Source organism: Spea bombifrons, chromosome 4 (genome assembly GCF_027358695.1).
Source record: "Spea bombifrons isolate aSpeBom1 chromosome 4, aSpeBom1.2.pri, whole genome shotgun sequence".
NCBI classification, from domain to species: Eukaryota; Metazoa; Chordata; class Amphibia; order Anura; family Pelobatidae; genus Spea; species Spea bombifrons.
Genome location: NC_071090.1, coordinates 63,974,668 through 63,990,518, shown reverse-complemented (window position 1 = coordinate 63,990,518; position 15,851 = coordinate 63,974,668). Strand labels below are relative to the sequence as shown.

At 33.3% G+C, this 15,851-nt stretch overlaps 1 protein-coding gene across 2 annotated transcripts in view; it reads left to right on the top strand.

The window, feature by feature from the left end:
* The window catches only part of SEMA3A (semaphorin 3A), a 109,074-nt gene extending 93,460 nt beyond the window's left edge, over positions 1-15,614 (top strand). For both annotated transcript variants that reach the window (XM_053465246.1, XM_053465245.1), the window contains exons 14-17: positions 824-981; positions 4,418-4,485; positions 12,075-12,217; positions 13,982-15,614. In XM_053465246.1, the coding sequence (XP_053321221.1) occupies positions 824-981; positions 4,418-4,485; positions 12,075-12,217; positions 13,982-14,437 (825 nt within the window). In that variant the 3' untranslated portion in view covers positions 14,438-15,614. The remainder of the gene's footprint in view (positions 1-823; positions 982-4,417; positions 4,486-12,074; positions 12,218-13,981) is intronic.
* Positions 15,615-15,851: the final 237 nt, after the last annotated feature.

The window sequence follows — 15,851 nt, the reverse complement described above, 5'->3', positions numbered from 1 at the left end:
AAGTCCAGGGTGTAGCGGAATTTACCATTGTGTTTCTTTAATGTAACTTGGAAAGCAGAAGCTGAAGTTAGACATTATGTGACCTTTTGTCCCTTGATATATCTTTTTTTCACGCTTAAATGCCACGTTCTGTAATTCCAGATGAAGCCATGCATAATACATACGCAAAACAATGCAACAAGGAATTTATATTAAAGAGGATTATGACATGGCTGTCTCGTAATTTTATGGCGTATTGAGATTTAAATGCTCACACATCACGTGCATATATGTGAGCTTGTGTTTAACGTATATATTACAAACAGAACATTTGGCTCTGATATAGAACCTTACAACAATATCACAACAATGTAAACATACACAGCTTGGCAATGACTAGCTCTATACATACAGGAGTGTTTGTTTCCTGTTTTAGTTTAATGTATCTGGCAAGAATACCCTTTGACTACGGAAAAAAAAAATCCATTGTGTTGGCAGAGAAACAATTAACTGCACCTAAACATAGTTTCCTTAGATAACTCCAGATAAAGCAACCACAAAGTAGGGGTTTTGAAAGTGTTGCCTGAATGGCATTAAGTGTACGAGTAGAGACTCTGCACATGCTCTAGGAAAGAATGTTTGAGTCGTGACCTAGATGCTGGATCAAGCTTTTGTGTAAGAAATCGCGAACATAAACCAGATTGTGTTTTTAATATTTGCACATGCATAATGTTACATGCAATTCCTTGTAGTAATAACTAATTCTGTAAGGAATAAACAATGCACTTAAACATGTGCTTTCACTTCGCATTTTGTTTTAACAATAAATTATCTGTTTTTACAGCAACAGTTGTATATTGGTTCATCCATGGGTGTTTCCCAGATGCCTTTGCACCGCTGTGATGTTTATGGAAAAGCATGTGCTGAATGTTGTCTTGCCAGGGACCCCTATTGTGCCTGGGATGGATCTTCATGCTCTCGTTACTTTCCTACTGCTAAAAGGTGATAACCTTTCAGATACAAGGAGCGTATACTGTTAGTCTTCTACGTTTTATCTTATGTCTTGTAAATTCCTTCGTGTCTGTCATACAATAACCAGATCTTACAGATAAATAGGTAACATATAACCCAATACAAGTACAGTTACCCTGCTCTGTATACAAATGAGAAAGGTTACCTAGATGGGAAGTTAATTTTCAGAGTGTAAATAATGCATCATTTTGGTTACAGCTTTTGATTGTCTAGACATACCTCCATCAATACAATAATATTGTATTATACACAGTATTCACGATTTATATTAGGTATTTATAATAGAGTTCTTTCAATTTTGCCAGCACTTGTCTTGAGTTATTACATCAACACACATTCCTACATTTCACTCTGTCTAGGTTTATTAATATGGGTAAAGGTCAAATTACAGAATAGTTTTGCTTTTTGGCCAATTTTGACACATTTCATCATTATATACATACCAGCCAACATTTTTATATTTAAAAAAAAAAAAAGACTTTTGAACACACACGCACAAACACACACACACATATATATATATATATTTATTTATATATATACACACACATATATATATATATATATATATATATATATATCTATATATATAATATCTACAGTGTGTTAGTCTTATTAAATATAGTGTATCCTACTAGTAAACAGGTCTTTTCTAATGTAGTTTTACATACATTATTTTGAGCACTTATCTATTACATAGTAGTGTGTAAATTGATATCCCTTAAAAAACTATAACATAAAATATTTATTGTTGAATGACGAGCTCATACATTACTTGTTTCAGTCTTCACAATGAAATTGTGTAATACGGTGATGCCATGTTCAAAAGTCTAAAATTACCAATACTTTGTGGAACATACTTGCCATCTGTACTTTCATTAAACAAAACAAAACATATTGTGAGTGGTGACCATGGGAGGGGATTTTAGAGATCCTTGCACAAATGTAATTAAGGAAGCAGCTTCTTAGGCTCACTGCTCTTCAAAGAGAGACGTTCCACTTCTAGGGCCCTCCCATTCATTACATTTTCAAAGAGATGGAGCGACAGTTGAGAGCTTACAAAGTTACCACTTAGCTGCATGCAGATGCTTTGTGGGTCATGTTTCATAAACGTGTCTGTTGACTTAATTTCCATACATGACATTTGTTTGATATGCCCAGCAATTCTATAATTAGATCTTACTAAATGACAATAGTATTCTGCAAGATTTTCTAACTAATCAAAGTGAAAGATTAAATGTGGTTTCTAGATAAATGGTTTTCAAAATTGATTCTCTCTCTCTCTCTCGCCCTGGTTATGCTTATACCAAGAAAACTCACACAAGTAGCCCTAATGGGCTTCTCAGCGTAAAACAGATTTCAATGTATACAATTGGATCTTCTATTCAAATGATATGGCTTCTTACTGAAGGTGTCCTTGGATAAATGTAATCATCTCAACACAATTTTACAAATCAGCTCCATGCACAGAGAGCATAGATTGTTCCATGTACGTAATCTATTTTATAAACAACCTTCCAAGGCAGTCAAGACACACAGTGCTTCCTTTCCAGCTTTTGTATGAAATGACTTTGATCCCCAGCAGAAAATAACTGATTATCCTCCTGTAACAGCTGACATGACTGATGCAACCAAGTGTCTCTACACCAAGAATACTTGACTTTTGTATAGAGGAAGCTGAGTGAGATGATTAGGAATGGATTTACAGCTCTGTTCTTAGACTAATCCCCTTTGCTGTGTCCTGACTTTGCAAATCCTCTAGTGGCTTTTTACAATGACATTTCACCAGTTAAACCAATCTTTGTTCACTTAGCATTTATTTATGAATTGAATTCGGCTCTGGTCAACTATAAGTGTTAGTTTAAAATGATCAATGAAGAGGTTCTTGTAAAAATAAGAACCAAAAATAGCATTTTGCCATGGCTATATTTAGGTGATTGATTTAGAAACAGCTTACATTTATTAATGACACATTTTCAGGACAAATTAAGCTATGCAGTTAGGCAAACCATGTATCCTATCACATTATTATTATTACTTTTATTATTATTATTATTAATCACCAACATTGTATATAGCGCTTCTTACAATATACACATTAAAATGTTTGGAAAAGCTAGAATTGGCAGACAAACTGAAACCTGCATGTTTATACATTTTATTTATTATTGTACAGGAATGCAAGTCATGTAAAAAAAATTAAAATAAAAAGATATTGTGTTTAATGTCCTGCCTGTCCTCAGGTGACTGCAAACAAGAGTCACAGAGGAACAGCATTAGTACCGCTTCTCTAAAAACACTGGGTATGCCTGTTAAGTAGCACAATAGAGCTGTATACGCAGTGAGAGGAGAGAAATACATAATTGCTCTTCCACTCTTTCTTAATACATCATGAAGAAGGCTTGATCTCTCCTTTATCAGGTTTCGCAGAAGAAATCAGACAGCACAAAGTGTCAAACATTTATTTTACAGAGGGCTTTAGTTCTTTCGCAAGAGAGACTACTTTAAATCCTTCAGTTCTTTCAGTAGGTTGAACAAAAAATGTGCTACCTTGAAAACGGTTGTTGTGTTTTATTGAGCCGAACATCAGCAAGTCTACGATTTAACTTAAATCAATATTTCCAATTGCCTTGGAAGAAACTGCGAAACACCTCACTAATAGAAGTATTCGGAATAACACATATTGATCTCACGGCAACATGTTATTGGATGTGTAAAGAACTTGATAAGAAACTATTAAATGACAACAAATGGAAAAAAAGAATACTTGCCAATAGCGTGCTATATGAAATGTGAAACAGTTTGAAAGCCCTCAGGCTGTCCCCTGCATTTGTTAAAGAACATCACTTTGCAAGTTTTCAAAAGCAAATTCAAAATGAATTATTTATTGATGCTTTGATTTTATGTTATTTAATGAGAGCATATAAAACATTATTCACCACTAAAAACAAGAATGAATAAAATAACGTCACTGCAGTTTATTTTATCTAGCATCTAGAATGAAGAAAAAAAAATTTCAAGCAGTTGCAAACATTAAAAAAAGTTTAACAAATTTCTTTTACGATGCACAATAGTGATTTTTTGCTCTATGTTTACGAAGGCAAATCTCAAGCAAGTTAGTTTGTTGACAGTTCTGTATTAGAGACAATTAGTCTAAACATTCAGTTAAGGATCTTCCATACCTTTTCCAAATTCATTACTTTGGCCAAGTATTGCTACTGTTTCGTACTTGCTGTCTATAGACTTAACAGATTAATTTTATTAATATTAATATTTATTATATTAATATTATATATATATATATTTTTTTAAAACAGCTTTGCGCACACACACATGCAGGAAAGCAGTTTATTACACATGTTGGGTCCAATGACACTTTAATTAACCATTTGTATTCATGTCACAGGCGTACAAGGAGGCAAGACGTTCGCAATGGGGATCCTTTAACTCACTGTTCTGATCTACAGCACCATGGTAAGCAAATATCCGCTTTTAAACCTAACTGAGAATAACGCATAAAACCTGCATGTATGGAGAATTAACTCAATATGACAGTTTTTAAGTAAAAAAATGTTTTGTACACATGTAAGAAAATGACATCAGGCATACTTAGTTATAACCCTATATTGTTTTACTTAATAACTACAATATTAATATTCAATGCAGAGAGGTAAAAAGACCCTTTCTTCAAATACATTAAGAATGTATTTGATGTAACAAACAGTTACACAAACTATATATAATAAAATGCAAAATAATAATTCAGTTATTTTCAAATATATTTAACTGTGTGCCTTGTTAAAATTTAAGCTATTAATAATCATTTCATAACAAATGAAAACAAAGAAATAAAGTGTACAGAATGGTGCAATATTCATCCATATCAATGTAAAAGTAAACAGTCGTTCCAGCTAGACTCAACAATTTTATCTGCAGTTTTGTCTTGTTCATAGACCTGACCTTGATATAAAATACGCTACTAAAATAAAATGCTTTTTAGGTGATATAACTATGGATAGTGCGATTTAGCGTATAATAGAAAATCATTTATGGGCATGAGTTTTAAACATTTGAAGAACTAGTTTATGTATACATTTTGCTGGCTAAATGGTTAGATTAGTCTTTTGGCTATCATAGTTTATAAATGGGGAAAAAAATGTTTGTGAAAAATGAGCAAAATTTGAGGTAAAGACAGATCTGTTGGCAAGAAAATTGTATGTGATGAGTTTTAGTGCCTTGTGAAGAAACCTTCCTTTAAGGGAGTTTTTAGAGTACATTTTGAGATAAATACAGAAAATCTAAAGAATTTAGTAATATGATTGCGAATAAGAGGCAAATGCGTGGCTTTGTATTTTATGACAGGACCAGAAAAGCATTCTAATTATGTATAAAACTCATCTTAAATATGAAAGCGGTATAGGAGAGTGCAGTCCATATTTTCCTAATAACTGGCCACATGTGACCTATTAAGGGCAGACTAAGCAGAGAAGCTGCCCAAGGGTAGTAAGCAAAACTACAGAGTTTAGTAAGTATGGTTAGTGCAATCTAATGGAAGCAAAAAAAAAAAATGCCTGGACAGGCTTGCATACAGAGGAGACAAAAAATGTACTGTGGAAACAAATTAACCCAACCCTGCTGATTATATGGCACTCTCAAGAGTGAAGGGTAATCAAGACCCTTCAATGGTTAAACACTTCTCCTGGTATGATCCTTGTCCAGTGTATAACAGAATTGTTGTTGTCGATTGTTCTGTATGTGTGTGGAGGAAAACTGCTGATGTGGGGAAAGGCGCTAGGTTCTCTTCACCGATTCACTTTCAGTGTTTAGTAAGTGTTTAGAAGAACAAGGATTTGTTTGTTTGTTTATTCTGTTTAGGTAACTCTGCCAAAATAAAACAGACATCTGCTTATTAATCTATACATAGATTTGAGTCATTCCTACCCTGGAAGGCTTCGGTTACATCAAAGTCCCAGACACCACCACAGTCTTAGTGGTGGTTTGTCGCCAAATATGTGGTTTTATAGATTACATGTTTTAAGGTACTCTGATCAACATTTTAACGTATAAAAACAAAACCAGATCAAAGACTTCGTTTTGTTAACAGGATAGACTTTGAAATGTCATGCAAGCTAAATTATGGTTAATAAAGAAGATTGAACAAGTGACTAAAACTTCAGGTTAATGCAAAACATGGATAAATAGCTCCCCCTGGTGTGCAGATTTAGGTAATAACAGTTGCAGTAAATAAACTATTATACAGATAATAGTTCATTTATGCCATGCAGTGTCTTTTCCCTTATTAACACAACTACATCTCTTATTATCAGATAGTATAGATTTTTAACTGATCTGGAAGAGATTTAACTCCTACAATAAAACTTTGATGACTGTGAAGGATTTCCTCCATTTATTTCATGCATATAGAAATATATATATATATAAACAAAACAAATAAGCAAAATATATAATAAGAGTATGGCACATGTAATATATTACATATTTTAATAATAATGATACAACTTACTTTTAAAGATGAAACATTACATGGGGAAAATTATAGTGCTACATTTTAGTTTCGGTCAAATTTTATTTAGTCAGAAATTAAAACAAACATGCAGCTTCTCTCTATCTCTATTATATGACCATGAACAATGTTATATCACACTCACTGTATTTACTATGATTTGATATATACGTTGGCTAAAAATTGTTTATGGTTTGCTGCATATTGTGGGTGCTGGTACAGGGGACAGCAGCCCTTCTGCTTCCAAACTGGGGGCTCAGTCACTTAGTTAATTGGCACAGTTTTACAAGACAATATATTTCACATAGCTTGTATCACATAGGTTTTCCACTTAAATAGTAGAGAAATATTTTTTTTTAGCTTGCCCCCTTTTTTAAAAATCAGTTTGGAAGCTTCATTGCATGGGAACTTTTTGATTTTCTTTATACGTAGCACTAATACTATTTTAAACATCAAGACTCCCTCAGGATCTAACAGGGGTGTTGGACCTTAACAGATTGAAGCATGTTTTTTGTAAATACAGTACTTTTCTATATATTCTTGCATTGCACGAACAATTTAAAGGATATCGGATATCCACAAATATTAAACAACTTATATGTAGAGCTATGGCCTGAAACATATTTCCCTAAGCTGTCATATGAACCACATATGCCTTTCTTTATGTTTCCCCTGGTGTAATATTAAAAAGGGAAGAAAAAAGACAAATATTGACTATGAACCTAAAATTAAATAACAGTGAGTTGTCAAATCATTGTTTTTGAGTTTCATACAAAATCTACTGAGAAATCCTAATAAATACAAGACATGGCATTTAGTGATACACAGGTAAAGTTTATCAAGTCTACCAGGAAATGTCAAGTATATGTTACAATGTGATATGTACATGACTTTGAAAATCGCACACGAAACATGGAAATGTGTCATTTTAGCACAATAGCCAATGTAATAGTATTTTTTTTATAGTTTATTGAGAAAAAAATACACTAAACACATATAATAATCACTATATGGACAAAAGTATTTGGACACCTGACCATTACACCAACAGGGACTTTTATGACATTGGTAGGTAATAATTTCCATGGAAACACTCCAAAATCTTGTTGAAAGCCTTCCCAGAAGAGTGGAAGCAGTTATAGCTGTAAAAGGGGGGAACAACCACATATTAATGTCAATGTATTTAGAATGTGATATCATAACAGTCCATGTTCGTGTCCCAATACTTTTGTTCATTTAGTGTATATTATGTATACATATATTACCCAACAATTTTAAATAGGCAAAGTGCAACTGGATATGGGTGTATTGTGGCCACAAATAGAGACAGTATGTCTGGGAGGGTTCAGGGTCCTAAGACTACTGATTAATAGCTCAACTGATGCAGACCTAATAGTGCATGACTGAGTGCAGTGGTTTAATGTTTTAAGTCTGGGGACCACATTTAAAAAGAACTGGATATAGAAGACCACCCCCTACCAAAAACATTTCACAATAACTTACCTTTAGTAGACTGTTTCCTGGCCCCGTGTTCTATAATACATGTTTTATAATATAATATATGCAATTGAATGTATGAAATGCATTTCAAACCCAAATCTTTAGAACTTTGCAAATCAACATGATGTCATGGAGATATTGCACCAGTGTATTTACTTTATGCGTATACTGTATTATACCGTATATTATTTAGTGTCTGAATGATTTTCATCATTTTTTTTTTTTTTAACTTGGGTAATAAATTCCCTGATTAAATCATAGTGAACACTTTGTGAAAATGCACATTGGGTTAGATGATAGAATTTTTAGTGAACTACAATTTGCAGTCCATAGATATGAATTAGTGGATAGCCAGATAAGGCTATAATAAGTCTTCTACTCCACAGTGAATAGCACTATGTTAGTAAGGACTCAGTGTTAAGAGCTAGACATAGGAGCAGTGATATATATATATATATATATATATATATATATATATATATATATATATATATATATATATATATATATATGTAATATTGCAATGGCTATTTTTACCTTTCATAGAAGGAGTGTATGCTGTTTATTAGATGATTAGTTGCAAAAATGTGATTATTTGAGGATACAGATACACCAATAAAAGTTATTTTTTAGATGCAGGATTTCAGTTTGCTTCTATCCTGTTGTTACAGACTTTGATTACACATATGAATTCTGTTAGTATTTAATTAGGGAGCCTCCTCTTTGTACAACTTACTTGTGTAATATACTTGTTTACCACATTATTTTGATTTAGATTTCAAGGACATCACAAAATGTTACCATATGATTCATATTATTTTGCTTGTATTCTTTATCTGTGCTGCTCAAATTATTGTACCCTTTATCAAAATGATGAAAGCAGGCACAAACAAATAGAAAGTCATTTTTGCAGAAGTTTATTGTTTTATAAAGACTTCCATTTAAACAGTTTGGCTAGAAATAAATTCAGTCATATACAATCCACGATCAAAGCATTGTGTCCTCAATGCTTTGCGGATAAAGATTATTTATAGTACTTTGGGCAAAATATGGATTTTTATTATGAATGCTATCATGATATACTGTATATCTGGGAAAAATCAATGCCAAGAATTGAAGTGTCCTATCTAAGCTTGATTAGGACTTAATAAAATATTTACACCTGATTAACCAGTCTCATTAGAATAATGTTGATCCTTGATTTTGTCAAGTCACTAATTTAATCCTGAATTTGTCATATGAAGTGTATTCTAAATATATCAGTACAGTAATATGATTTCCCACCTGATTAACCAGTCTCTTTAGAACAAATAAAGTTTATCCTTAATTTGTTTCGAGGAAGAGCCCAAAGAGGTTTCTTCCTGTCTTTCCTCAAGTATGTAGAATATTATTTACGTTTGCTTCCGAAATATCTGATTGGAGTCCTCTACATCTTCCCAGGAGACCACTTGGGCCGATGGGATCTAATTAACTCTAGACTGGGGCTATGTGGTCGGTGTGTTTCTCTTTCCTTCAGGTGTTGAATAAAACATTGAAATTTGTCACGTTAGTCCGAGGAGATAATGACCTTTCCATCCCACCAACCAGGGTTCAATGTATGTGTCTCTGTTAAAGACTGTGCAGCTGTTGAACCCAACATCTAGGGGTAAACTAGAGACTCTATAACTCTGTAATACACAGCAATACACTTTAATTCTGTGGCATAGGCGAGAGATTCAGATAGACCAGACCCGCCAAAGCCCTCCAGTCTGCGTCAGAGTCCATCGTCAAAGTTGTAAATATTTATACTAGGTTTACAGTCCATCGGTATTCAAGGTTATTCAGACAAGGAGGACTGACGCTGGACAAAACGCCACTATAACAGCTTCAGGAGCTTACATGTTTTTTGGCACTAAAACCACCATGCTATCTTGGAGTTCCCATAGGCTAGCAAGTGAATGTGTGTGTGTATGATACCACCTAAAGCTTAGTGAGAAATCAGAACCAGTATATCACTAGAGTAGAGTAAGTGAAGCTACAAAAATCACAACTTTTTAAATTTAAAAGCAATATACATGCTAAATACATTTAAATTATGAAACGTCCTTACAACAAAGATGCATGTAAGTCTACAGACAAGGCACCTTACAGTTATTATTGGCGAAGTGTAACCCACTAGCAAACTCGTCCTTAAGTCAACAAATTGTCTTTTTTTTTAGTAAAGCCAGCTTCTGTTATAATTGAATAGACCTACGAACATTAAGAACATTGAAAACTGATCATTAAAATAGTAGTAAAACTGAAATGATGGGCTATATAAAATGTGTACGGTTTAATCCCTACCAAGCCACAGCAGAACTGGCCTGGAATCATCCTTATTTATGTGTCTTAAGCCCTTTTTGTTTTACCATCAAAATTATATTTGCCCTGAAGGAGAGAGTTGAAGAGAGTCCTTCTTCTTGTGTGGTATGGCATGGAACACCTTCACTTAAAACAGAGACCCAAAGCAGGCTTGTGATTGGTTCCCAGTGTTGTTCTTTTAACAGCTTGTAACAGGTTGGAATGGAATTGTGACCTTGTCACCTTGTGCATTGGTGGTCCCCATACTAATTAGACATTGTCAGAGTTACACGGCTGTTAAGTTTTTATCATATGTTCAGGGATTCTCATGCTTTATGTCAATCAACTGCCTTAAATACTAATTTTCTAAATGATGTGGTTTGTTTTGAAGATTTGGAATATAAACACCATTTTCAGTCCGAAAAGAGGATAATAGCCTATAATTGCAAAGTGATTTTTACAGCATGATTAATACTCAGGAAACCGTGTTTTTTTTTTGGTTTTTTTTGTGAAAGGAAATAATTAGTAGAATCATTTCAACAGCATTGTTGTTCTCCCAATTTGTTGAGTATAAATATATTATGGGAATAATTGATTGGAGATTGCTTCCTCAATAACATTGCCACTGATTGTAAATTGTTCCCATAAACGTGAAGAGAACAATATGCAAACGTAGTAAATTATAAGGACCCTGTATGACCAGCAATACAAGTTGGTTTAGGATAAACCACAACATCTTTTCAAGTTTATATGTGCAACATTTTCCATGAATAAAATCCCTACGCATTCTACCAAGTGAGGAAAAAGGAATTTAGAATACTTTTAACAGAATCCCTTGCAGAATGTCCTGTATGTAAATGCTATATTAGCGGGAAGAAATATTACATTTGTTGCTTTTTCTGCTTGTTAAATACAAACGAGGGTAGACCGATTTCCCTCTTCACTAGTGACATTTATGGAAATAATATTAAAATCGTTACTGCCCCGCTTAATGTATTTTTAAAAGTCTCACTGGTTAAAGAGGGCTTTACCTCAATACAAATGAAATCAATCCCACCAATATTAACATGCTTCTACTTTAGTTAAGTACTTTTGTGTGCGGACTAAGGAAATTTGTGGTGGGGAGAGGGGGGGGGATTATTGTTTAAATGGTGAATTGCTTCAAATTTCACATCTGTGTCCTAACCACATTTTGATGGTCAAATAAATACAGGCTATTTCAGTCCAGCATATGTACAGAATAAGACTTCGGATACAGCATAAGTCTTTAATTATTATTTTCTATTGTTGTATTTAAATAGGACTTAAAGGTGTAAATCAGAATGCTAATATATTTATTCGTGGGACCTCTAATATAAAATAGCTAATTGCCATATCAGTTTTCTCATATTTGCAAGTTTTATTCAGCTGTAGTAAGTTTACTAAGCGCTGAACCCATTTCGTTAAATACAGATATTTCTTTAAATCAAGAATTTATGTCCATAATTACTTATTTTCCCCGGATGACCTAGTTGTGCATGCGATTGTTTGTGATTTTAGTAATAATCAATTATGTGAAAAATATCATCTTCTGCAGAACTCTGCTGCCTATAGAGATATTGGTAAAAATGTTTCATGAGCATGAATATACTCAAATCCAGCCAATGTATGCTGTAAGAACATATTTGGAACAAAATTTGCTTTTATATTGTTCTGACCTGATTGTTTTCCCTTCCTACAGATGATCCACATAGACAAAATCTGGAAGAAAAAATTATCTATGGTGTTGAAAACAGTAGCACATTTTTGGAGTGCAGCCCTAAATCACAGCGTGCCCTGGTCTTCTGGCAGTTTCAAAAGCTGAATGAAGAGAAAAAAGAAGAGGTAACTACAATTCTGAATAATAAATCAGACTTCCTTCTGACCCATGCATTTCACTTAATATTGTCTTTTTTTGTGTTCTGTATTAAATATTACAAATTACCAAATCTTGTCCCATGTAAAGTAAGTAAAATCAACCTAATTCATAGGTATAGTTCAATGAGTGAGATGATTTTCAGAAACCCTCAGTGCTATAACTATGCTGTATATGTACCATTTTACGAATTAAACCTTCATAAATAATAACCATGGGGTTAAACGATCAGCTGCCTAGCAAACTCCCACTTTTGTGAAGAAACCTTAAATATCTTTTTATTAAAACATCCCTATTTTAAAAGCTCTGTCCAACTTAGTGATTTTAAAAGTTCTCTCCAACTTAATGATTTTAAAAGTTCTGTCTAACTTAATGATTTTAAAAGTAGGCCGTTTTTACACTGTTAACTTTTTATGGTATATAATAATTATGTTGCTCAGTGTGCAACCTTCTTAGTTCTATGAAAAGCTTTTTTACATATACAGTCAGGAAAAGCAATATTACGGCTTTCCAGATGTTGCTGAATAGTAACTTCCAACTTCTTAACAGATCAACTTTTGTAGACCCTTGTTCTGGAATAGACTCTTTTTATGATATATGATGTCATTATGAATTCTTTGTTATATGAACTAAACATCTAACAGTTTGGAATTCGTTTACACATACTGAACATTTTAGACAGATGCCATTAAACTGATCCTTCAGCAATCAAGTAAACTGGGACATTGTATTGTTTTCTACGAACTGAGAATTATATTGATAGTGACCTTATAAGTGCATAAAGTAAATATTTGTTGTTTCATAGCATTTGCTTAAAGTTACTATTTCATATACATTCCACCAATGGAATTATACAGTTTTGTAGAATCTTGATGTTTGTATAACTGTTCCAGGCTCCTTTATTGATAATACCTCCTCCTTTGTCTTAGCTCATTAATGGATGCTCTGATATGCAATCTAAATAAGTTAATCAGGATGCCAAAGTACATAAACCCAAGGAGTAGGCTGTGGGGTTTATTTACTAAAGAGGGAGTTCACATGAGAGTAAGTTTCATCTCCATGACCTCTCCTTAGTTTATGAAGGCACAACCCCGGTTAGCTTCTTATCCACAAATAGCTTGGTTGGACCTTTATAAAGGATATTTAAATAAGTGAGATTTCTTCAGTGCATCTGGTTAATGGTTTGAACTATGGATTATGCAGGGCCATCTCAGCTCTATGTATTATTACAATCTTTTATAATACATAGTAAATTCAGTTAGTTGAAACCATAGCACTCCTGCAAACGTCCACTTTAGTGAATAAACCCCTGAGTCCATAGCGAAGTAACCTTTTTTCTGTGTTTGTATTTATCACACTACAGGGAATGTAGCTTTTTGAGAGTAACGGAAACAAGACTTTGGCAATACAATAAGCACCTATAAAATGTTAAAAGCTTGTAAAATTACTTTAGAGTAAGTTAGAAAAAAGTATATAAAGCGTCACCGTTGCCTTCTTTTGAAACTACAGCTAAAAGCCGTTTTCTCAAAAAGGAATATATTAAAATTAAATCTTCGAAAAGAGAACATTTTTTAAATAAGCCTGTAATTTACTTATGCAAAAAGACAGATCTTAAAGAATAAAATCACATAAATTCCCCATTAATAATGATTTATAAAAACACACAAATGTGTTAAAATCTGGTCTGAGAATAAAATGAAATGACTTTTTTTTTTCTCTCCTTTATTGAACAGATAAAAATAGACGATCGTACAATAAAGACAGAACACGGCCTTCTGCTCCGTATCCTTAAGAAGAAAGATGCTGGAATATATTATTGCAATGCTATAGAACATGGTTTCATACAGAGTCTGCTCAAAGTAACTCTGGAAATAATTGACACAGAACATCTAGACGAACTGCTTCACAAAGATGATGACGGGGAGAACCATAAGCACAAAGAGCCATCAAATAGCATGTCACCAACTCAGAAAATCTGGTATAGAGATTTCATGCAGCTAATTAACCATCCCAATCTGAACACAATGGATGAATTCTGTGAGCAAGTGTGGAAAAGAGACCGCAAACAACGTCGACAAAAAAATGCTAATGCCCAAGTCAACACAAATAAATGGAAGCACCTACAAGAAAATAAGAAGGGTAGAAATAGGAGGACCCATGAATTTGAAAGGGCACCGAGGAGTGTCTGATCTGCATTACCTCTTCAAACCTCATCCGAGTAGGATTTGTATAGACATTTAACTGGAAAAATGCAATATTCATGAAGTTTTTCATGGCATTATTTGGATGTTTACAAAGTGGAAAGCTCACCCAATTTTCCACCAAGTCTAAATAAAACACATTAGTAACTTTCCAAATAGACTTAGACTACATAGTCAACATTTAAAATGTTAAAGACAACATGACTAAGCTTGGTTTTCCATTTTTAAAGCAATTTTCATTAGAATACTTTTTTTCATACTTCCTTCCCTTCCCAAGAAGAAACTATTCATAACCCAGCAACTGAAATGAAAAAGGCCTTTTGTCAGTCACCGCTACCATTCGGAGTTTTTGTCCATCCGGACATTTTGTTGCACATCCTTCTTCTGAAGACAACACAGCGACTTTAGATTAAATCTGTGATTTTTTTTTTCTTTCTAACCTTCATGTGTTTATGAACTCTCCCTGGGAATATACAAATATACAGTCCGTTAACCGTACCAATAATTGTCCACTATTCAGCAAGCAGGTGGAGTTTATTGGTCTACTACTGATGCCTCCTTCTAGCTTTGAACTTTGGTTTTATTTGCTTAAGTATAATTTAAATGTACCATAACAAATATGCAGTTAGTGTTTTCTCTCCATTTTTTTAATAACATTGACTTGTTTGGTATACTTCTTTGTAATTATTTGAACCTTATCTTTATTCGCATTGTTATTTTATTGGATAATTATTTTATTGAGTCGACCATTGAACGCTCACCAAGCCTATTATTTGTTACATATCTATGGTAGTAACACTAATTAACATCTTAATTTAAATATAACATTCCCAACTGTCTTTAAATTGAAATAAGATAAATGTTTCATCCTATCGTGTTTTAAAGATATTCTGAATAAAAGAGGGAATGTTTTGGATCTAGTAAACAATCTAAGAAAATACTGATATTTGGTTATTTTTGAAACTGAAAATGAAATTGGTTTGATGCATCAGACAGATCATCACTTCCTGGGTCAATTTGTAAGATTATGTAACTCTATCACAAATTTTTCAGAATATTTAAGGGGCTGGTAACTGGTATATTCAAAGGTTGTAGTGATATGAAATACACAATTGTTATGAACATTCATGAAAAGTGTAAATAAAAAGTATCACAACAAAATAAATTAGTTTTTGCAGTCAGTAGAACCTTGTCCATAACAATGGCCAAATTTTGAGAACAAAAATAGTTTTTCTATAAATAATCCTCCTTATAGAGTCTATAGTTGGTGGTCAAAATGGATCTTTTGCCTGATGTCGTGCTTAGAAGTTCTTGTTTCTTAATAGTTGTAGTTGAATCTGCCAATGCATGACACCAGTTGAGCTGGAGCCAAACCAGACCTTCAGCAGACAAAAGTCCATGT